Below are 24166 nucleotides of genomic sequence, written 5' to 3' on the forward strand. Positions count from 1 at the left end.
GTTAGGCTTTCAGATGTGTGAATTCTGCTATTAGTTTAGCTTTAATTCCTTGTATTGTATGTTCATAGGGATATTTTTGATCATTTAGCTTCCTGAAAGAGATGATTTACCATGAATCTATTTTATGAAAATTTAATCCAAGGGAAGATTATTGCCTTTGAAAAAGACTTAGTTCAATATCAAATTTGTCTTTAGAAGTTTCTTGGTGCATTCTGAAATAAAATTTTTTTCCCATATGGCTAATGTTATAAAGATCACTACTTTAACCCAATTTTCCTTCCCCTTCTTATTTCTGTGATTATATTACCATTCTAAATACTAAATATTCCTCTTCTTTTTTTTCTACCTCTGAAATTTCACTATCTAAACTTTGCCAAAATGTGTAGCCATTTTACATACACAGTTTGCTCCTAAACTGTGGGGAAAATACGTAACCAGAATTATGAAATTCTTCAAATTGGCACGTATACTTGGTATCCTCAGGCAGCCATCTCATTGTCAATGTGCAGTGCTGACTACTACTACTAATAACAGTAATGTTATCATTTATACTTTCATGGCATCAATTGGTTTACAAAAAATGTCAATACGGTTTACCTTTTCTGGTAGAGCTGCCCTATATCTCAACATTGTTGATGTCAGGTAAATTTATAGAAATAACTAAAGTTGAAAAATTTTAAGTTTTCCTTCCTGACTTCTTTAATACTCTTCTTGCTCCGTTGCTCAATTCCACCTTCATAAATAATCAGTGATCTGGGATTTACTCTCTTGTGTGTTAAACTCATTCTCTAAGTTTCTGTAAGTCCTTGTATTCCTCATATGGAAATATATCTCTCTGATTTTTCAGCCTTTGCCAACCTTCTAGGGTGACTCCCCTCTAACCCAGCATGCCACCTCATATAATAAAATAGAGGATAGAAAGAATCCTTTGAACCATTCCATTTTAACCACATAATGTATTTCCAGTGATAACCAGAGGTAAGGCATGGACATACCGAAGCAACATCAATCTGCCAGCACCCCGTCTTACATACCTGATACGCATTGACTCCAATCCTATCGCCTTTCACTTAGAAAGTCCTATCTCTGACATTTGCTTTCAATTTTATGGCATTCATAACTTGTCTTTCCCTAAAGAATTCATCTTGGTCTGCTCCTCATGCTGTCTCCACCTTGTGGTAGCCCATGCCTATCCAGTTCCCGAGCCTAGGGAGTCAACTCTGAGTCCTGTTGCAGAATCCAAAATACTTGCAGGCCATGGAGGGAGGATATTTGGGTACTGTCTTATAGGTAATGTATAAGCGTTTAAATCATGACTCCAGAGGCAATGTCATTGACTGTACTTTCTTACCTAAAACAGAGAGATTCAAAGTAATTTCTAGTCTCTTAGAAGATGATATGGGAGAGATTTTTGAGTAGGCCTTTCTTTGTCTCGATTCTGTGATTGGAGAATTAGGTACTCTCCTCCCAAACCTCGTCTTCAGTGTGATCGAAGTTGCCTCACTGAGGTTTACTGCTGCTTCAGTCTCCACTGTCCAGAGAACAAGGTGTCACAGTGTTACCAGGACAGCACACTGGTGGTACACTAAGGGAGGCCTTTTCTAGGAAAGCCTGGGGTGGACATACACGTACACCCATGCTCGAATACACACAGATGATTTTGTTAACCTATGCCACTAATGTCTGAGGAAGTGAAGTGAAGATGAAAGACTGTCCTCATTGGAGCAGGTTATTCATTTTTAAACCAGCATGAGAAAATCTGGCATGAGTCATGGAAGTGATGCACAGGAGAAATCATTAAGCTTTAACTGTTTTCTTCTTTTTCCTGAACAACCTCTGTTGACTGAGAAATGCAATATTAATTGGTAAGGCATTCTCTAGCTTTGCCAGTAAGCCCAAGTTTCGCTTCCTCCTACGTCAGAGGAAGATAAGAAAAACATACATATGACCTGTCTGGATGTGTTCCTTAAAGTCAGTCTCTCAGTTTATGGCAAATTTGGTATTTTGCCTGATTAAGATGTTATAGATCATTCTTCTGCAAGAATTATACTAGGCAGTGTGCTTCTCTCAAGAAACATTGATTATCTTGCCTCAAGCCTGAAGTGGTCAGAATTGTGGGAGGTTTTGCCATTAGGTAATATTAGAATTGGAAATAAATAAAAATTCTACCAGAGGATTTAGGGACACTCCATTTCTGGTAGCATTTGCCTCTTTTATTATATTTGTTATCATGCAGAAATTGAGTAAAAACTGCTTCTTTCCTAAAAGTAAAATAACCTTAGTTTTCTCCTTCGTGCCATAAGAAAATAGCTAGAATATACTCATAAGCATGATTTCAAATAGAATCCACTAAAGTTCAATGGGAAACTTCTTCACAGTAATATTTTCTTTGGAAAGTAATGCTGTGGTTGAATATGGGACAATTGCCCGTGTATTTTTGTTCTGATTTTAGAGAATTGCAAGGAGCTCATCAGAAATGAGAATTATGACTGAATTACCGTTTTCCTAGTCTTCTTGTAAGCTGGTAGAATCAAAAGGCAGAAGAAAGAAACAAGAGAAAATAAAACAGATTGTTTCAAATTCTTTTCTTTTTTTTATAGTTTGTTTGCTTATAGATTTTCAAGTCAGTCTATATCTGAATTCAAGGATATGGCTGAAAGAAGATAGTCTGAACCTTGAAAAGAAATCTCTCTTCCTCTCTCTCTCTTTCTCTTATACAGAGACACACACTCACACACACACACACTCACACTCAAATGTAATGTGAGTGGAGAATTGATTTATCAGAGAGCTGAGACTGTACTGATTTATCCTTTCTAAGTGCTAGTAAAAAGTGTATTTGATTTGATTCTATTGATCAAGAAGACATGTTTTACCTCTCTTAAGTGTTATCTAGTATTTGAATTTTCTGTGAAGTTATATGTGAGATCAAGGAGTCCACAGGTTATAAAATTTACATTTGTATAAGACTTGTGTGGATTTAGAAGTCAAAGCAGAATATTCTCTCAGAGCTGGAACTCTGACACAAAAGCCTTACATGCTAAGATTACACTGAATACACATCATAGGATATGAGCTTTAAGTTGGGAGTTAGGCTTCTAAAAATAACTAAGTGCTCAATTCTTTCTGCTTTTTAAACAACCTGACACAGCACAGGATTTCCTAGACTTATCTTGTTAGATTGCATAATCAATACAACACCAAGTTCTAGCATGACTTGTAACTGAAGGCTTTATTTTGTTGGTCTGCAATTTAAGGTCATGCCTTTAGAATTAAGTAACGTACTGTTGCTGATTTGTGTAGTTATTACTTCACTGTAAATAAGAAAAATTTTAAAAGTATTTTTCTAAGGTAACACAATAATTTTAACTGGTGTCATTTATCTTTTAAATTTGTGATTGAAATCCTTTAGCATATGGAAATGGTTTTCTATGTAATTTAATTAGCCACTGATCTAATAAGAGTATATTTGCCTGAAATATCTCAATGGCAGTGTTGGGCAATATGGATTATAGTAGATACCCGCATCATTTTACCCAGATATATTGTAATAATAATTTCACTTGCACTATCACTTTCATAATGGAGATGGTTTAACCAGTTCATGTTGATTTTTCCTCTTAAATAAGTCATATGTGAGCAAACAGAGTACAGGATAGCAATTATTAAAGTACAGCTTAAAATGCCCTGTCTCTGCAATGAACCAACGGAGAGATACTGCTTTTTGCCACGAGACCATCGGCAAGTTAATGAAACCCTGAACTTCATCCTCATCAGTAAAGTGAAGATAATGAAGGCTGTTCTAGCTACCATAAGGTTGTTGTGATAATCACCAAGTCAAATTAGATTCTTATTGTAAGAGATCTGTATAGACTGAACTCAGTGTTTTTCTTGGTGATAGTGTAATGGTTATTATTGTGATTATGCAAATATAGTGGAATTGATAACTGGCAAGCATGGAGAGACACGAGAGTAACTTTTTGTTTTTCAATTCTTATACAAACCTGATGAGACCTTAGATATAGTGTTCCTTATATATAAGATTAAAATAAAGTTGGGTGGTCTGAATATATTTATTTATGTATATATTTGTTTATTTATACATGTATTTATCTATTTTCTTCTTATAATCATGGAGATTCTGAAACTCAGTTTGCTTATAAAAAGTATAGAGTAATTTTTTCCAACTTTCTGTGAGTCTATGGTTAAAAGACAGTCTACAGTAGGAAAGAAAATCTTTAATGGGTCTACCATTTTAATTTATTTCACTATCCCTTCTCACTTCTGGTAGTGGGAGCTCTGGCCAAGGAGCAAGTCCAGATATGAAAAGAAAAAGGAGACGAATTTGTTCACTATCCCATGAAAATTACACGGATATGTTGAATTTTAAGGGCACATTCTACCATAAGGTGGGATTTCAGAATCTGTAATAGATGAGAACCTGACTTTTAGGATGACGGAAAAGCCCTTTTTAACCTCAATATAAATAACCAAATACTAAGTAAGCTTCTTGCCAGCTTACACATTTTTTTCTCTCTGTCTTAAAATTTTCCATATTTTAGCTTATGCTTATCTCTGAATGTTAGATTTTAAGAAAGTTCTTCATGATTTATATGTTTGTAAAGAAGTTAGAATTGTACCTAGCAGAAGAGAGTTTCATAAACGTATTTGTTAAATCAAAACACACATACGTACACAGACTATTAATAAATTTAGACTCTCATTTACAGAACTATTTTAGGTGGAAAATACCTAAACACCTTGTTATATATCAACCTTGTCATATACAGCCGCTTTATGTGTCAGCCTTTTTTATAAAGCCTCCCGTTTAATCCTCATAAAAAGCACAAATCCTTTTAAATTACACCATCTGTCATACAAATTGATATATATGCAAATTATGTAGGAAGAAACTCTAATGCCTTATTTTTAATATGGTAACCTAAACATTTGCATAAACAAAAAATTGCATATTTAATACATTTTATGATCTAATCGTTAACAATAACTACCCAAGGGCTTCACTTGGGCTGAAAAGATGTTCCTAACTCTTCTGCTTCTTTTCTGTCTCAGGTGGCTGCTTTCCTTATTAAGCGCAGAAGTTTGAGCCCAGCACAAAGGGTTACAGTTTGTTATTTCACTTTAATTTCTCTTTAATTTTAGTAGGTTTTAACACTACCAATATGTTAAAACCTCTCATTAGCCCCGTTAACTTGAGAATGCCATCAAAAGAGATGATCTACTAATTTGATGATTATCAGTACACAGCTGCTTTGATTAAACCCGTGAAATTAATTTAAAAGTGTATATTAAATAATAGCACTTCAGATGGCTGGCCCAGTGGTGTAGTTGTTAAATTTGCACACTCTGCTTTGGCAGCCCAGGGTTCGAGGGTTCAGATCCCGGGCATGGACTTACACACCTCTCGTCAAGCCATGCTGTGACAGTGTCCCATGTACAAAATAGAGGAAGATTGGCACAGATGTTAGCTCAGGGTCAATCTTCCTCACTACAATAAAAATGATAATAATAATAGCACTTAGGAAATATGTCATCATTGCTTATTTTACTCTGACTAGGTGTTGAGTGGAAGCACACAGCATCAGTCAGTATTTTACATTGAACCTGCATCCCTGTGTCATGTGTACCTCACAGACCCTCTGGAGGATTAACCCTCAGGCAAGGATTTCCTTCCAGAAGACTCTTCCTATTAGATACCAGGGTAGTTGGCTTCATCCTGGGCTTTGGGGATAGGAGGAAAGGAGAACTCCCTTTGCGAGTTCTTTGCCAATAGGAAAATACAAAAGGGAAATCCGACTGCATGATTAAACCATGTTTATTGACCTCAAACTCTCCAGGGAATTTTCCCTGAGGTTTTCTCTGATGAAAGCCTGAGATAATTTTTCCTCTAAATTCCCTTAAGGTGTCGTAGAGCTTCCCTTTGGCTGCTTGAAATGAGTGCACAGACTTTAAAGAATTCCTGTATCATGTTACGTTCTTAAAATGCTTGAAAACCCTGAGTTGTAATTATCATGAATTTTACTCATATAAATGTTTATGAAAGATATGGCTATGATCTTTGGAGCGGAGAGGGTTACAACTGTGGTTCAGGCAGAACTGTGATTGCATTCCAGCTTTGGCACCTCCAAGTGTGTGGCTTTGAGCAAGTTTATTTTTCTAAGCTTCACATTCTTCACCTCTAATAACAGTATCAGGTTTCAAGAATGATATGAGGCGCAATGAGATGATATAATAGTACCTTGCAAGGACTTACGTGCTCAGTGTATGCTAATCTCTTCCCTTGTTCTTTTTTTTTTATGCATATATACAAAATATATTTACTAATATATACGCAAAATATGTAAAATATACTTGTTTATATATATGTACAAACAAGCAAGGAGGTACCTCATGAAAATATTTTGCTTGAAATGCTAATTATAATTGGAAAATCAAACTTAAAATCTTGAAATAATGTCAGATTTGGGACCTTTCTATAAGAAGTATTAATGAACTCAGTATAAAAAACAGGGTTAATAGACACACCAAATTAAAAAATAATTTATTTATTTGTTTAATTTTTATTTTAAAATAATGCACAAACTTTAAAAGAAATATGAGAAAATTATCCATGATCTCAAGCATCATTAAATTTTAATTTATAAATCCAGTTAATCCAAATTTTGCATTTATCATTATTGAAGCAGGAAATAGTACACTTAGAACTGGAGGGATTAATTGACCAGAGAACAGGCCTTAACAAGCTCTTAAAATGACCGGACATCCTTGCGTTTAGGGCAACAACAATCTAGTTATGCAGTAACTTTATATTTTACTCCTAAAAACAGTTTGAAACCCTCCTATAGTGCAAAAGTGTTGATGTTAGAGGCATAAATGTTTGTAAGCAGATCATAACACTAAAAATAAGAAAAATAAATTTCAACTGAAACAATATGTAATTGTATATCTGTTTTTTTAAAGTGTTAATGCTAGAATTCATGTCATTTAAATTATTTGGAGATATTGTCATCAAGAATATAAATATATATTCCAAGAATCCAAGAGCTTCTATCATGTGAATTGAAAAGAAATAATTTACGGGGCCGACTCCATGGCCCAGTGGTTAAGTTCGCGTGCTCCGCTGCCGCGGCCCAGGGTTCGGATCCTGGGCATGGACATGGCACTGCTCATCAGGCCACATTGAGGCAGCGTCCCACATCCCACAACTAGAAGAACCTGCAACTAAGATATACAACTGTGTACAGGGCGGGTTTGGGGAGATAAAGCAGGAATAAAAAAAAAAAGATTGGCAACAATTGTTAGCCCAGGTGCCAATCTTATAAAAAAAAAAGAAAAGAAAAGAAATAATTTACTACTTCCTAATACATTTAAAAATATAGTGCTAATGTATGTAACAGTGTTGACAAGTCATGAAATCACCCAAAGTACAGTGTTGCTGGGCTCTTTTTCTTCCTGGGTACTCCTGAGTTACTATTTGTTTTGCACAGCACTAAAAGTATAGTGGGGACAATGCTGCATCATACATATTTTTTAATGAAATATTCCTTCCTTTGGCTATCTCCACTTTGACCTTACACTCAACATGGCTGGCAGTCTTTTCGCCAAGTCTCCTAAGGAATGGCATAGACAATGTTACTATTGAATAATTCAATTTAGGATGGCCTGATTGAGGTGATCCCCATGTGTCTTCCTACTCACTTTATCACTTAATATGATCTGTAACAAAAAGTCACAAGTAATGTTTAATTTAACTAAGAAGAGACCTCCTCAAGAGTGTTTCTTAAATGTTTCCATTTATAATAAACATATGAAACTAAATGTTCTAGGGGGCACACTTCAAAGAACAAAAACCTCAAATTAATACCTAAAAAACAGTGATAATTCTATTTCAGTCACTAGTTAGGATAAAGCTCGCTCCCAAAGTCTATTCATGGTAATCACACTTCAGCACTGAAATTGATGGAGAACACCTGTTTACTACCCTGTCTCTGTTCTTTTATATACTGATAAAGAAAAATCATGGCATATTCAAGTGAACACACTCTCTTTGGAATTGGTAACCTGTTAACACTACACTTCTTGTGACTTCAGGCCAATTATGCTTTTCTGTATTCCTTGTCTTGAGAACTCCTTAAGGCACTTCTCTCTGATTGGCATTGCTGTAATCGATATGTGATAAGTTTATTCAATGATTGAAGAAATAAATTGAACACACTGATCAAAATTTGACAACCCAGCTCTGTAGAGCTGATCCCCTACCCGGCTTTCTAGTTCCACTATTTTTTCGTTTCTCTGATTCTTTAATATTTTCATAATTGAAGTGTGAATTGCTGAATCTCTAAGTTCTGTATTTCAGCTTTTGCTAAGATTTTACCAACTTAACGTATTCATATTGATATTTGCTTTCAACTGATAAAGAAGAATTAATTCAGATATTCAATAATGGGATTTTTTGGCCTCCTAAGCTAATAAAATTTTGGTTCACATGAAAGATGATGGACTGGAGAACTTTTGTTCCTATGGTAGGTGACCAAGTGGCTTAGTTTGAGTTTCAATATCCTATGTCAGGAGGTCTAGAACACTCTAGAATAAACTTTTTTCTTTTTGCCATAGCCCTTCATTCTCACCCAAATTCAATAGCAATATAAACAGGGTGTCAAAATAAATGCCTAGAAAGCATTTTAAGTTAAACCTAAAGAAAACTTAAAATGTGTATTTTCTATATGAAAGTTCCCAGGTGGAATAGTCAAATTTAATTACATATGTCCCTCTTAATTTGGCCCAATACGTTTTCCTCAAAAAAGAATTAATTTCAGTGATGCTTCAGTGATGAATTAAATGAATAAACACTTTAAATAATAAAAAAATTAATCTATAAGGAGCAATTTGTTGGTAAATCATTATCCAAAAGGAAAACAAGATAAATCCTAATTAAATCAGAATTCACAGGTAACTTGTTTGTTTACTTTCAAGAGGATGCACATTATGTGTAAGTTAGTAATATTTGGACCATGTGGTAAAGCTCTTTGAATATACAGTTTCCCATTCATGTTGTTATAATTGATGTAGACTAAAATATAATAGAGTCATTTTTAAAACGTGAAAGTAGAACAGCTGTGTAATAAAATATCGTGTACTGGGAATAGAAACATTCCTGGATTTTCACAAAACCCTCTCAGATCCTAGCTTTTCTTTCTTTAGATCTCCTCTTGGCTGTATTTTAAAATTTGCTACATTAATAGAGGCTTAAATATGGGATTTAAGCTGATCAGTCGATCTTTCAGTCTTAATATTTTGCCTGAAATTATTGTAGGTTTATGAAATCAAGAGCAGTACCATGTCGTGGTTAGTGGCATGGTCTCTAGAGCCAGAATGCCTGGGTTCAAAACACTAACTCTTCCACTTATAAACTTATAACCTTGGGCAAGTTAGTATATTTCTGCCTCAGTGTCATCATTTATCAAGTGTGATGATGGTGTGATGATGAAACTAAGGTAGTTTAATATAATGATTGGTGATTTGAACAGTTTAGAGCCATGCATATTTTTTGCTACCTTCGTATTGTTTTTCAAGAATAACCCTATGAATATGTTTTGTCACAGTCAATCCAATTGTCCTGCTTGAGCCTTGTGTTGCTAGGATGTGATGGTGGGTGGGGCTGGTGGGGAGAGTAGGAGAGGATAAAAGGATGGAGATGATGGTATAAAATACCATTCCTCTGCTTGGGATTCTTTCAGCAGTAGATTCAGAATCACATGGCTGCCACCTAAATACTCACATTCCAGTGTAAGGGCTGGGTTGGCCCTTGTACACACAATGTGTGTAGACAAAATTCAATGTCTAAAGAGAATGATGCTGGTGTGGCAGAGTAATAGAAAAGATCCCTACCCCTAACCACTCTCCTTTGTAAGGAAAAGCCTATACTGCATGAATCTTGATAAACTTTCCATAACCCCCTGAGGTATTCTACTTTCCTTTTTCTTTTACCATTTCATGAAAACCTAATGTGCTGAATTCTATAGATCTTATCTCCTCAAAATTATCTATTGTTGTTTTATATTTTATGCTTTTTTACTATTTCAGTTCTCATTTCACCTCTCTTAAACTCATAATAGCTTTTAAACTGACTTCTTTATCTATTTATTGTTGAATCCATTCTCCACACTAGGATTTCTCAATTTCACCACTGTTGACAATCTGGTCCAAATAATTATTTGCTGTGAGGGAGCTTTCCTGTGAATTATAGGGCATGTAGCAATTTCACTAGCCTCTACCCATTAGATATTAATAGCACTTCCCTCAGTTATAAAAACCAAAAAGTTCTCCAAATGTTGCCACATGGGCCCTGGATGGCAAAATCATCCTCAGTTGAGAGCCTGTGCAACAATTCTTCCTTCTTGATCTTCCTAAATTACAGTTCCGATTATATCATTCCCTGATGAAAAACTTTCACTGGCTTCCCATATTATGCTGAAAAATGTCCAGACAACTCTGACTCTGGTCATCTCTATGTTTCCTACTCCTTAATCTCTTACAAATCTTCTCTATTATTTAGAACGGCTAATCTATAAGAAATTCTTCAGATTGATAGATAGATAGACAGAATGACAGATAGATTGGAATTTTCTGGATTTGGTGACTGTTCTTAACCATAGCTTCTTCCCAAATACCCTGCCTGTTCTACATCCGGGATCGTATATCCAGATTTTTACCTGCTTAAAAACACAGTCTTGCTCAAATTTCTTCACATAGTAACTCGGTTTAAACCCTCATTGGAATTGAGAGGAGTCTTTGCTTTATATACATATTATAATAGATTATAAAGTCACTGTTTACGACCATATGGTTTCAGCATAGAAACAGTCAAATAGATCAGTGGAGCAAAATATTGAGCCCAGAAACAAACACCAATGTATATAGAGACAATCTATAACAAAGGAGATATTTTTGTATCAATGGGGACCAGAGAGTTCATTGGAAGCTGTTTGCTGGCTCAAGAGACAAATCTTTTTGGAAAAAAAGAAAATTTTAATTTTGTTCTATATGCCAAAACAAAAAAATCACTTAGGTAGAGATGTAAATGTAAGTAAATATAAAAATAACATAATCTCAAGAAAACATTTAGGACATAGGAATAATCTCAGTTTTAGGGAGATCTTCTTAACCAATACAGGATATCTAGCAGCTCTCAAAGAAGTTACAGATTTATTTTCCTAAGTAAAATAATCAAAATGTTTGTATGCAAAATTATATCATTGAAAGGCTAATAGGCAAACAGTAAAGTAGGAATAAATATTTAAATTACATGGTTAAAGAATCGATATTCAGTCTTCAAATAAACGTTACAAATTAATAAAGAAAAATAAGAATTTCATCAGAAATGAGAAAGTCCATTTGTTTAATAAGTATATGAACATCTTCTCAAATTCCCTAGTCAGGAAATGCAAATAAAGCTAACAATGGGTTTCTGTTTCTTGCTATGGAAGGTGAGGCAGTGTATCCGTACTCATTTTTGGAAAGATTACAGACTTTTGAAATAGTCCAGCAATATATTTTAAAATCAAATACAAAACTTTACTCTTTGATCCAACAAAACACACTTCTGGGAATCTATTTGATAGAAATAAATGTTATATGTACCAGGTTGTTCATTACAGAATAGTATGTAGTGGCAAAAAACTGAAAAACATAGAAAAATGGGTGAATTAACTATGGCATAATCAACAATGGGTTATTACATAGTTATGGGAACATTAGATTATTTGGAGGAATTTTTCTGTGATAGAAGCAATATGCAGAGAAGTATATATGATATGATTCATTTCTGTAGGAAAAAACTAGAATCCGTGTTTGGGGTATGTGTGTGTGTGTGTGCATGTGTAATTATATCAACATGGAGAAGGGTAAAGAGAAATCCATACCTTGTTTTCGGAAAGTGTAGGTGTAAAGAAAGGAAGGAAGATATGGATAGAACAAAGAATAGAAAAGTTGTTCATGATTTTAAAGAATCATAAAGCGTATGTGATATACATTTATTTCAACAAGAGTGTGTGTGCGTGTGTGTGTGTGTCTGTTTTGTATGTGCCTAAGGAGATAAATTAAAATGAACATAAGCATACATTCTTATACAAAATAGTTTGACTATTATCTAACTCATTATATACTCTGGGAAATTGATTGCAACTCTCTACTCCAGCCCTACATCCTGCTTCTCCTCAAAAACAAATAAATAAACAACACGAACAGAATTAAAGTGAAGTCTCCACTAGACGCCCCATTGGACTTTTGAATTATTGCGATTATATCTAAGTCCATCAAGATACCTTGACAACATGCCTTCTCTGTGCCCCTGTGTAAGGAAGGAAATCTTGCATTAGACTTAACATCCTAGTCAAAATTTATTTATTCACCCTTTCTCTTAATAACAATAAAAACGTTGAGTGTCTTCACTGAATCATGCAATTTAGTCTTGAGAACATGATCAATGAGACATGGCCCCAACCCTAATCTATAAGGCGATGCAGGCACATGAAAAGATTATCATATGCCAGATGGAAGTCTCCATGATGAATACCTGGAGTTCTGAGGGAGCCCAAAAGAGATTTAAAGCCAGTCAGAAATGAATCAAGCTTATTTTCTCTCTATCTATTCTTTGAATGGATCATAGAGATTAGAGCCTTTGTTTATTTTGCAATATGGTTTGTAACGAATCCATTTTTAGTATATCAGTATACTACTGAGTTGAATTTAGAAATTTAAATGTGTCATTATAAGTAATATATACATTCAAGATTTTTATAGAACACATTGCTTTGTTTATTGAATACTCTATTTCTTGTTTATGAAACATCTAAAATTTTGGGGACTTTAGGTTTATTCGTGAGAGTAATTGTATATTTTCATGTATGGAAACAAAATGTAAGGAATAAACTTTGTTCATCCCCCAAAATGAAAACTTTGTGTACGGGTTCATTATGCTATCTGCAGAGTACAGTATAAGATCATGTTCAAATTATTTTCTTTCCTTAAAATTGAATTTCATTTTTACATTTGTATATATACATACATCTATGTATGTGTGTATATGTAGATTAATATGGCAGCATGACTTCATTTTATAAGTCAGTAACAATGAATTTCAGTTTAAGAACCTTAACTCTTTCAACCAAATGGGGCTAGTTATTTTTTATGGGTCAGCAGCTGCCTGCAATTCCAAAGTTTATGAGATTGGGCTTTTAAAACTTATCATGTTCCATTTTTTAAATCTGTAAATTTGATTTTCGAAAACTCCGTTAAAACATGAACAGAAATATCCACACATATTAAATATATGTTAAAAATAACTTTAAAGATTTCTGATATTTCAAGAGTTAATTTTACAAAGACAGGTATGGCTTCATGGATATGTGGTGTGTGACCTTGCAGTTGCACAGGGACCCACTTTTAGAAGGACTCTGTGCTTAGTTTAATGCTCTGCTGCTGCTATCTTGAAATTCTTAATAATTTTGCCTTTGAATTTATGTTTTGTAATTGAAGTCCACTGAGACAATGAAGCATGAATATCAGCCTTGGAGCTGCGGGGTGGCATCTGTGGGTACACAGGTTCAGGCCTGCAGGCAAAGTAGGCAGCACAGAAGCCAAGCAATTGGCCTGGCATCAACGCACGCATACACATGCCTCTGCATCCGGGATGCTATGTGTACCCAACGTGGCCAAGCCGGACCCCTGCCAGATGAGCAGTGGCAACAGCAGCTGCAGAAGCAGCAGCAGCAACCATGGGAACTGGGAGTGGCTCCTGCAAGCCAGCAGGGACAGGGCCCATGGTGAGGGGCCAGCTGCCTGTCAGTCCCAGGAGCACATCCCCGCAGTATCTACACAAACACTAAATCTCCTGCCTAAGTTTCAAGTCAGTGCCTGCAGAGCTCAGGCAGTAAACTTTGTCAATAAATTATTACAAAAAAGGGAGTACACATGGACATTGCAATAAAGCATATCAGGCAGTTCTTAGAATTCTTCGTAGTTTACGATGTCCAGTTGTAAAAACTGCTGTAACATTGCAAAGCAAATATCCACCAGCCTAGAAATACGGATTAAATTTGAAGATCATCACATTTGATGGAAAATAACACTATTTTCATATGAAACTTTAAATGAGCCAATTATTAACAAGGAGGACAATTTTTAAATTAAATTTTCTTTGTAACTGAAAATACAGGAATAGACTACATAAACAGGCATTTTGGATTATATACAAATTATGAAACTACTTTTGGTTTCTTGCACGACCTCAGCAAGTTACAGGAAATGTCAGAGGAAATATTAAAATACCATTGCATACATTTACATTTAATATTCAAATCTATTTTAAGGCTGTATAAGGGACCTTTGTTGTGATGGAATTGTTCTGTATCTTGACTGTGGTGATGAATACATGAACTGATACAGGTGATAAAATTGCATAAAACTAAATACACACACAAATGAATACAAATAAATTAGTGAAATATGAATGAGATCAGTGGATTGTATCCACATCAGTTTCCTGGTTATGACATTGTACTATAGTTTGCAAGATGTTAACATTGGGGGAAATCGGGTGAAAGGTACATGGGATCTCTCTTTATTATTTCTTACAATTTGCTTGTTAATCTATAAGTATCTTAAAATAAAAAGCTTAATTAAAAAATTCACATTCAGATGTAGACCAAACTGATTTGTATGAAGAGTTAAATCTTTATAGAAAAATTGTTCTTTGAGAATTCGGCTCTAGATGTACTAAAATTTATATATTAAAATAATTTATCAGGAATTTATCCTATTTGTCACAGCCTATAAAATACTCTGAATATCTCCAGTAACAGTTACAACAATAAAAAGTTCTTTCTCAAAATTAAAAAGTACCAGAAATTATTTGTGATCTTGCATTAGCCAAAAGCAACTGCTGTCACTTTCAATTTTATCATTGAAAATGAAATTACTAACTGTATAAATTTTAATGACCTAAGAAGTGAATTTGCAGAAAAGTTGTCTGATCAATCAAGATATCATAATAATACAGTATTATTATTTATGATATACATACTATTATGACACCAAAATATTATTTTTGAAACTTGTAAATTTATGTTGTTAATCATCTATCGCTATTATCCCATTACGTTTTATAAACAATAAAATATTTTTAAAGGAAAAACTCTTTATATATCATTATCTTTAACAGCACTTTTTTACCCTGTGTTTTGAATTAAAAGACCCCAAGTTTTCATTTTGTACTGGGCCTCATAAATTATGTAAGTACTTGGCTAGGGAGTTTGATACAAATTGATCAAAAAAATCCTTCAGATTTTATCAAAGGGTAGATAAGATATATTGAACAGTTTATTTTTTAGAATTGAGCTTGGAGTAAAGTTTTGAAATGACATCAGAAATTATATCAAACAACTAATCTGAGAAGTCAGCTTTGTTTTTAGTATTTGCCAAAGTATTATTTTGCTTATTTTACTTTATTAGTTTATAAAAAGCTAACAAGATTCATCCATCATCATCTGACATTTGAATTCCAATACACATTACTCTGAGAGAGGGCTTCAAGGAAGTCTTTCCATTTATCAGGCTTGAATTTCCAAAATGTGTCTATTTTTCACTTAAGAATTAAAGGATTAAGAACTACACAAATGCGTCAATTTTGACTTAAAAAATCTAAACATCATAGTTTTGATAAAAATTCCTACACTTGAGCCCGTCTGCTTCACACCCATCTGCAGCATTTCTCAGCTTGCAAATATACTAATAGAGAGTGATTAGATTTCCTGAAACTTTGAAATGAGCCCATCAACGTTCATTCTTTGCATTTTTATGTGACACTCGCACCATTATCCCAAAAAGAATTTTAGTTTTAAAAACAACAAACCTAAAAGTTGTTAGGAATGCATATATTAACAGTTCACTATTTAGATTTCATCATGCTAGGCAGGCTTTGAACAATATCAATTCATTAGATTAGTAATTAGGGAGCAGTACCTGTGTAAAAGCTCCATTAGAAGGATGTTTGTCCATACTCACTGTTCTATAATGCTTCTGTGTACAGGTCATACTCACTTTTTATTCTGCTCTTCTAATGGCTCAGTCTATTTTTTTTCTCTTCTGTTCCAGAATGATTCTTGGGGAAAGCAGTATTCATACGCGCTCTTCAAAGCCATGAGTCACATGCTGTGTATTGGGTATGGAGCCCAGGCCCCAGTCAGCATGTCCGACCTCTGGATCACCATGCTGAGCATGATCGTCGGGGCCACCTGTTACGCCATGTTTGTGGGCCATGCCACAGCTCTAATCCAGTCTTTGGATTCCTCAAGGCGGCAATATCAAGAGAAGGTAATTTGTTTTACCTCTAATATCTTCAACCACCTAGTTTATAAATTGAATTAATAGTGTTCAAGTTCACTATCCCCTCTCTCAAAAATACAATGAGATAAAATGCTTAAAGCAGGAAAATACAATCCGTTTTGATATTTTGAGGTTTCTTCAAGATGGTGCTCATAGCTTTTGTTTCTAGTTTCTCTCTTGAGTAATAGATTTTTAAAAAATCTCAATTTACATTCACAGACAAAACAGTTACATGTTTCAAAATGTATGAAGCCGACAAGATATTATCGTAGTTAATATTCTATCATATTTCAGCAGTTAATATGGGACAGGCAGGCATTGCACATGTCCCTCTGTGCTTCTCCGCATGTTATAATCATAATTTATATTACAATCCATATGCTTAGCTGAACATATGTTGCCCTTATATCTAGATAAGTCACCACACCCTCCAGTCTTAAAAATGCATATTAACAGATGCTATCGAGCATTCTTCTGTACAACATGTTAATTAAAATGATTACTGCTCCAAACTTTTCCCAAAAGAGAGAGAAAAAATAAATATATGTAATGATTTATTCAGTGGATTATTTTTTCATCTGCTGAATTACTTTGGCTGGGGCTAGAGCTTGGATAGTTGGACAATGCTTACGTTCTTGACCAGACATCAGACACCTACTGACAGATAAGAATATTTCTTGACTGAAGGAAGAATTTATAATGTGGGAGCTCTGTTGCACACGACAGAATATATAGCATGCACCTTGCCAAAGAGCATTTCTGAAAGCAATGGTTAAAATTGTTCTAGAATACTTCTCCTGGTAAGTGATAACAACTTAGACTCATAATTATTTACCAAACAGCAAAAGATCGTTTCTGTTGTTGCTTTATATACAGAAGTTTTCAATGCTATAATCATACAATAGGAGAAAGGGAACTTGCATACTTTATTTCCCTTGAATATAATTACACTGCCACTAACTATTATAGTGAACAAGTTGGTATTTGATTACTGAAGTAATGAAAGGTGAACTACCAAAGTTGTTTCGATGTTCATTTTAAAATAAAGCCTCCAATTAAACTGGAAAGAACAAAGAGCATAGTAAGGAAAAAGAGATTTTATACGTTGACTGACTGAAAATTTCGTATTCAAAGAAATTTAACAAAATTTACGAGGATTTAAGAGAAGACTGCAACATGGTGTATTTTCTGTTACACTGTTTCTTTTTCATTTCCAGATGATATTGCTTTTAATAAAAATACTCAGGGGCCAGCCTGGTGGCATAGTGGTTAAGTTCACGCACTCCACTTTGCCACCCCAGGATTCCTGGGTTTGCATCCTGGGTGCAGACCTACACACTACTCATTAAACCATGCTGTGGAGGCATCCTACGTGCAAAATAGAGGAAGATTGTCACAGACGTTAGCTCAAGAATAATCTTCCTCACCAAAAGAAAAAAAAATACTCTTTTCTGTTTTGTCTGCATCATCGCTACATATTTTCTTAAAAACAAACGAACATTTTCAATTTCCAAATTGCTTTAATTAGCATTGTATTGCATATTAAGTGAATTCATAATTATCTTTTTAGACCTGCTGTATAAGCCAAGTTTAACTTGGTAAACGAATTCATTTAACTACATAATCATAGACATTTATATGCAAAGGTGTTAGGATGTTTGCCATAATTCAAGTCACCAAGTTCATCTTACAACTGCTTAATAGAGGGCCAGGATCCTGGGGTAACCCTTTGTTACTGTCTGACATTTGGAACAACTTATTCAGAAACAGCTGATTAAAAAAGTCTAATTTTATTTTTTGGCTCCAAACCAAGAATTGTCAAGAAGTTTAGTTCTAGAATATTGTACTCATTTTCTAGTCAGTATAATTCAGAACAGGTCTTAAATTTTCCACAACATTTTCATCACCCTCAAGTTGAACCCTTTACCCATTAAGTAGTCACTCCCAATTTCATCTTCCCCCAGCCCCAAGGGAACTGCCAGTCTGCTTTCTGTCTATGGATTTCCCGATTCTAGATGTTTCATATAACTGCAACCAAGCAATATGTGACCTTTTTAATGTTTTCGAGGCTCATCCAAGTCGTATCATGTATCAGTGCTTCATTCCTTTTTATGGCTGATTAATAACCCATTGTGTTGATGTAACACGTTTTGTTTTTCCATTCATAAGTTGATGGACATTGAGTTGTTTCCTCCTTTGGCTATTGTGAATAGTGCTGCAATTTACATTTGTGTACATGTATTGTTTTGAGTACCTCTTTTCATTTCTTTTGAACAAATTCCTAGGAGTGGAGTTACTGGTTCATATAGTAATTGTATGTTTAACTTTTTGAGGAAATGCTTAATTATTTTTGTAGTTAACATTTGTCTTTAGGTATATTGGAACCATCTGCAACAGATGCCTACAAAATTAATATTGATATTATTTTCACTGCCATTTACTCAGTAATAACATATTTTTAATGTAAAAGAGGGAGCTCTAACTAATAGCTTTTATAGTAGCCATTCAGAATGCACTGGTATTCAACCGATCTAATCTGGCTCCAGAATTCACTCATAGAATAACACTCTACTGTCTCCCCATCACTCATGGTACTGTTAGGCTCAAATGAATGTATTGGTCAAATCTAGTCTGCGGAAAGTCATACTCTAGCCCACTGTTTTAGTTTGGAATCTCAGAGTGATGTACTTCTTCCTTCCTAGGGAACATTGTTTCAGTCTGAGTCTCCCAACCTTAAGCAATTCTATCATCCCAAGCAGTAGCGTAAGGTCCTCTGATCTTGAAATTCTTATCTACAAAATATACCAATTCTAATAATCTGATGGGGCTATGATGTCATCATCATCATTGTCATTGTTACTGTTTTCTCTTTTGACTAAAAAAGAGTGTGACGATCTTTATCCTTGTAACATTGCAGATTAAACTTTGACTTGAATCACAATGGATGCTGCTGACTTCGTGGGCTATCATGTTTTGTATTCTATTACATTTCAGACAGCTACATTTCCCCCTTCTCTCAGATATAGAGACTTTAAGGTGTGAGACAGGAGGTATTTAAAATGTGCCTCCCCCAATGCTCTGCTCTGGATCATCAGCAAGCTACATAGTTGCTGTAATTGGTCTATTGAAGTTCAACTTAGGAAATAATCAAAGACAATTGTATTTTTTGTCTCCAATGGTCACTTTAACTTTATTTAGTAAAGGTCATCTTTTCTGAGCAAGTTGCATCTTTTCCCACCCGCACCGAGGGCTTTTCGGAACTGGAAGCTAGAAGTGAGAAAGGTAGGCTTACTCCGTAGGCTCTTCTCTCTCCTGTCAGAAGTGTATTAGGAGCTGCTGTTTGTCCTCAAGGTAAGAGACAGCAGGAGGGAGGAAAGGGAAGGGAAGAGGCAGCTTAATGTGCCCGCTGGATGTGTCAAGCTAGTGTCCTTTGGTTGGTCTGGCAGATGCTTAAAGCTGACCCTTCCTGTGTGAGAGTCTTTGGGCTCTTGCCATGAGCCCCTTTGAGTCTCTCTCCTGCAATTTCCTAGATGAGGCCCTGAGCCTCTTTCTGCTGAGTGTTCCTTGCTCTGCCAGGTGACACTCTTGGACTGGACCCAAGATGTAAAGCTAGCCCCCTCTATGGCTCAGATCTGGTATACAGAGAAGCACTCCTGAATCCTTCTCTTAGCCTATCTCTTAGCACTTCCTTGCATTTTCCACCAAAGCAGTGAGGAGCCTTTCTCTAGCCTTCTCTGATTCCTTGGCAGGATTCAGACCCCAGTGTCAACAGACTATTTACATATTCTCAGATGTGATTCGGACCCAAGACACTTGTCTCCCAACTATGTGAACTTATTTCAAAGATCCCCAAGTGGTTTTCTTGAAGCTCTCCCTACCGGTCAATGTTAAGGTAGCCCTCCCACACCCCTATCCCAAAGGGGGTTGAGAAAGGGACTCATAGTGGAGCAATCACACTCTCCAAAGAAAGCTGCTCATTAATCCCACCAGGAGAATTCTCGCTCTACCCTCTGACCTCTGTGGAGCTTTGATGAGATTGAGACCTCTGGGAGTTTTGACCCTTGGATCACCCTTTACAGTTGTAAACCTGTGTATGAGAGAGTTTCTTACACAACCAATATTCTGATATCTCTCAGATTAGCAGCTCAGTTAACCTGAGGAAAAAACAGTAAATCCCAATCCAGCAGCCTTTTCGACCTCTCTTCATCTCAATACTCTTCTCAAAACCTCTTCCACAGATGTCATTGTCATATATATGATTTATATATATAATTGTTCCCTGGTCAAATAAGTTTGGGGATGTTTATTGAAAACATGTATTGATTTTTTTCTTTTTGTTTTGATATAAATGTGTGTGCCCTGAACATTTAGTGTGTTGTGCGTGCCCGCCGTGCCAAACCCCAATATATTTCAAGTGACTAATGTTCACTTTGGAAAATACCTGTCTAGACACACTCTCCACAGTGACGATTCCTTTCTTTTTTAAGTGACCTTGGTAGTTACTTTCTTTTCTAGATATATGTGCAACTCATCTAGCCTTCATGAAATGACACTACTTTTGATCATCTTTATACTACTGCATCTTAGTTCTTACCATGGACTCCCCTGGGAAGCCCACCATTATTTCTAGACTTGTCACTCTCTTTCCTGTCAAATAATTGTAGCAGCTTTTAGGTGTGCAATTTTCTCTCCATAATAAGAAAGAATTTTAACACAATACACATTATGAATTTAGAGTAAGAGATTTTCAATTCACCTTGGTATACTTGATGTACATGAAAGATTTTTAATGTGAAATTTGAATATGACCAAAGAATCACTTTAATTACGTGAGGAAATTGTCAAATTGAAATACCTTTATATACTGAATAGCTTCCTGAATGCATGGAGCAGACCGTATAAATCCAAGGCAGGTGCAGGAATGAGTTTTTTAAATAGCCTGTGCTTTCTAGTGGTGGAGCAGAAGACAATGAGCCAATGCTACTTCAGGCTTAAAATATTGACTATGTTGTATAAAATTTTAAAAATTGCTGATTCTTGGTTTAGTAATGGCAAGAAAATAAAATGCTAAATTTATTCAAAAGGACAAAATGATAAAATTTTGTCCATCTCTGCAAAAGTGTACGTGATGGCCATTAAAGGCCCTTTGGAATAAGAAAGTACGGTTTAATGTAAGTAGTCTCTTAACCATACAAGTGAGTTATATGTAATCCTATATGAAACCATGTTGAGTTATCCAATTTTGTGTAATCGTACCAAAAATATAAGATCTTGAACCTCATCAGTTCAGGCAAATGGTTTTTCTTGGCTTAATTAATAATCCATAGATCCTTATTCTTTCTTTGTAAATGAAGGACTGTAATCAGGACTAACACACGCATTTCTTATTCTGTAGAAATCTTTTTTCTTTTTTAATCAGTCTAATCTTCCGAATTTGTACAGTCATGCACAGCGTAATGACCTTTCAGTCAACAACAGACCACATATAAGACTGTGGTCCCATAAGATTAGTACCATAAAGCCCAGGTGTGTCATAGGCTGTCCCATCTAGGTTTGTGGCAGTACACCCTATGATGTTCACACAATGACAAAATCCCCTAACAACACATTTCTCAGAATGTGTTTCTGTCATTAAGTGACACATGACAACATACGTGAATGATATGACCAGAGACAAAAGGCTAGGCACCAAGACCTGCTCTTGTTTTCAAGCTACTCAAATTCTATTTACAATAAAATGCAGATTTCTGATCATTTAGAATAAAATGATTATACTTAATATACTTATTTTCTTGGTAATATGCCCTTCGAGAAGAATTTTGCTGGAAGAGAAGTGGTGCCAAATCAATTTTTAAACTCTTTAGATGTCTTAACCAAATCTCTTTTCCAGCCAGATAATTACTCTTCTCTCAACAAACTAAATGATTCTGACCTGCCACACCCTTCATCCTGCCCCTGTACAAACTTCTACCACTTTCACTCGACATAGGTCTGCCCTTCGCTTTGGAAGGTTATGCCGTCTTCCTTGATCATCCCAACCTATAGAGATCTGTTTATCGTGTATATTCTGTCTGTCCATGGGAAGCGTAAGCACCATGAAGGGAAGACCTGTGTCTCTGCTGTTGTGTATTTCAGCCCCATACATAGAATCCTCAGTACTGTGATGCTGATGATACAACAGTACTCCGATGGGACAGTGAGGATTAAGAATGTTTACAGTGGTCCAGCCTGTATTCTAACAGAAAAAGGAATAAGAGTTCATAATTTAAACTTTTCTGAATGCTGTCATTTGAGTATACATGAAAGCATCCTTTAAAAAACCTTTATCGTGTTATTTGTATGTGAACATATTGCCTCATGTGTTACAGCAAGTGCTTGCTTAGGTATGTATGTTTGTATGTATTTAGCTTAAACACAAGTCAATTTTTAGAAACTAAATTTTCAATCTGTTTTCCCCTCTGGAGTTCTAAGATTGATTTCCCTGTAAGTAAAAAGTATATTATCAAAGTGTCTTTCATCAGTGTTGAAGCAATTTCTTAGTTGCTGGGTTGTCAGGAGTGTGTTCTGCTTTAGGATATGATGGAACTCATTGTCTCAAAAAGATAGATGGGAGAGTTTGTGGCTGCTGTCATGTAATTCTGAATGCTCAATTAAAAAAAAAAGGACCTACGACCAGAGTAATGGCAGCACAAAGAGGAAAAATTTGGAATAATGGCTACGATGGTTTATAAATAATACTATTATTCAGTTAAAAAGAAAAAGAAAATTACATCCTGTTTTGCAACCTGTCTTCATTAGATCAAGACATTTATTCAGCTGAGCTGCTAATTTGGTTTACTCATTTTCTAGTATTTGTCTTCAGAGGAGCAAAGGGGCTTTGAAGTTACAATGATCTTGACCTTGGAAAATCATGTCGACCCAGTGCTTAAATGAAAAATGGCTTGATAACATCCTTCTCATTGAGAACATGCTTTGGGGGAAGACATCACTGTAAAATCTATGTGCATTCAACAAAATGTTTCACTTGCTTTTCTTCATTGTTTGTAAAGGCTTTCTTCCTTTCTTTGAAAGTGAGAATGCCATAAGCACGACTCCCACATGTTCCTTAATTAGTTGGAAAGATTTCCAATTTGGCTATTCTGTATCCTTTGCTTCCCAGAGCTGAATTTCACGTATGCTGGTGTGGTAAAGTGGTAGTACTGCCAAATGAAAGATTTTCTCAGAGGACAACAGCAGTGCCATAGTCCTGGGGTTAGCTTGATGTGGCCACTTCAGCTGAACAAATCAGGCTCCTGGCAGAACGTTAATACTTCACATTCTCAGCTGTGAAGAATATTTTTTACATTAACTAAGTACTATTATAAAGAGACATGCAAGTAAAAGGAGCGAGTTTGGGGCTGTTAATTTAACTAAGGAGAAAAATAGAATTTTGCCAACTGTAAATCTTTTCTGCCGCTGATTTTCTACTTTTGTATTTTAATATATCCCACTGGCAGAGAGATGGTATTCCCTCTCACTCAGTGATACCCTCTGTACAAACACTCGATGTTATATGCTGAGATTCCCCATGTCTTTGCTGTAGGTATTCATGGTTTCAGGCTGTGCAAGATGCTAAGGATTTGTCCTCACCAGTCATTCCTTTAGTTCTTCTCAGTTTACATTTATCATTTACAGCACATATGACAGCTTCTTGTAATGGCTCTAAAGTACAGTTGCATTTTCTACTATTTTCTTTTACTGATGGACCTACAAATTTAATTTT

General features: G+C 35.3%; 1 protein-coding gene across 1 annotated transcript in view; it reads left to right on the top strand.

The window, feature by feature from the left end:
• The window catches only part of HCN1 (hyperpolarization activated cyclic nucleotide gated potassium channel 1), a 368187-nt gene that overhangs the window by 245402 nt on the left and 98619 nt on the right, over window positions 1-24166 (top strand). Inside the window, exon 4 of the mRNA XM_023625674.2 lies at window positions 16174-16392. Within this exon, the coding sequence (XP_023481442.1) occupies window positions 16174-16392 (219 nt within the window). The remainder of the gene's footprint in view (window positions 1-16173; window positions 16393-24166) is intronic.

The sequence above is a fragment of the Equus caballus genome, chromosome 21 (genome assembly GCF_041296265.1).
Source record: "Equus caballus isolate H_3958 breed thoroughbred chromosome 21, TB-T2T, whole genome shotgun sequence".
NCBI classification, from domain to species: Eukaryota; Metazoa; Chordata; class Mammalia; order Perissodactyla; family Equidae; genus Equus; species Equus caballus.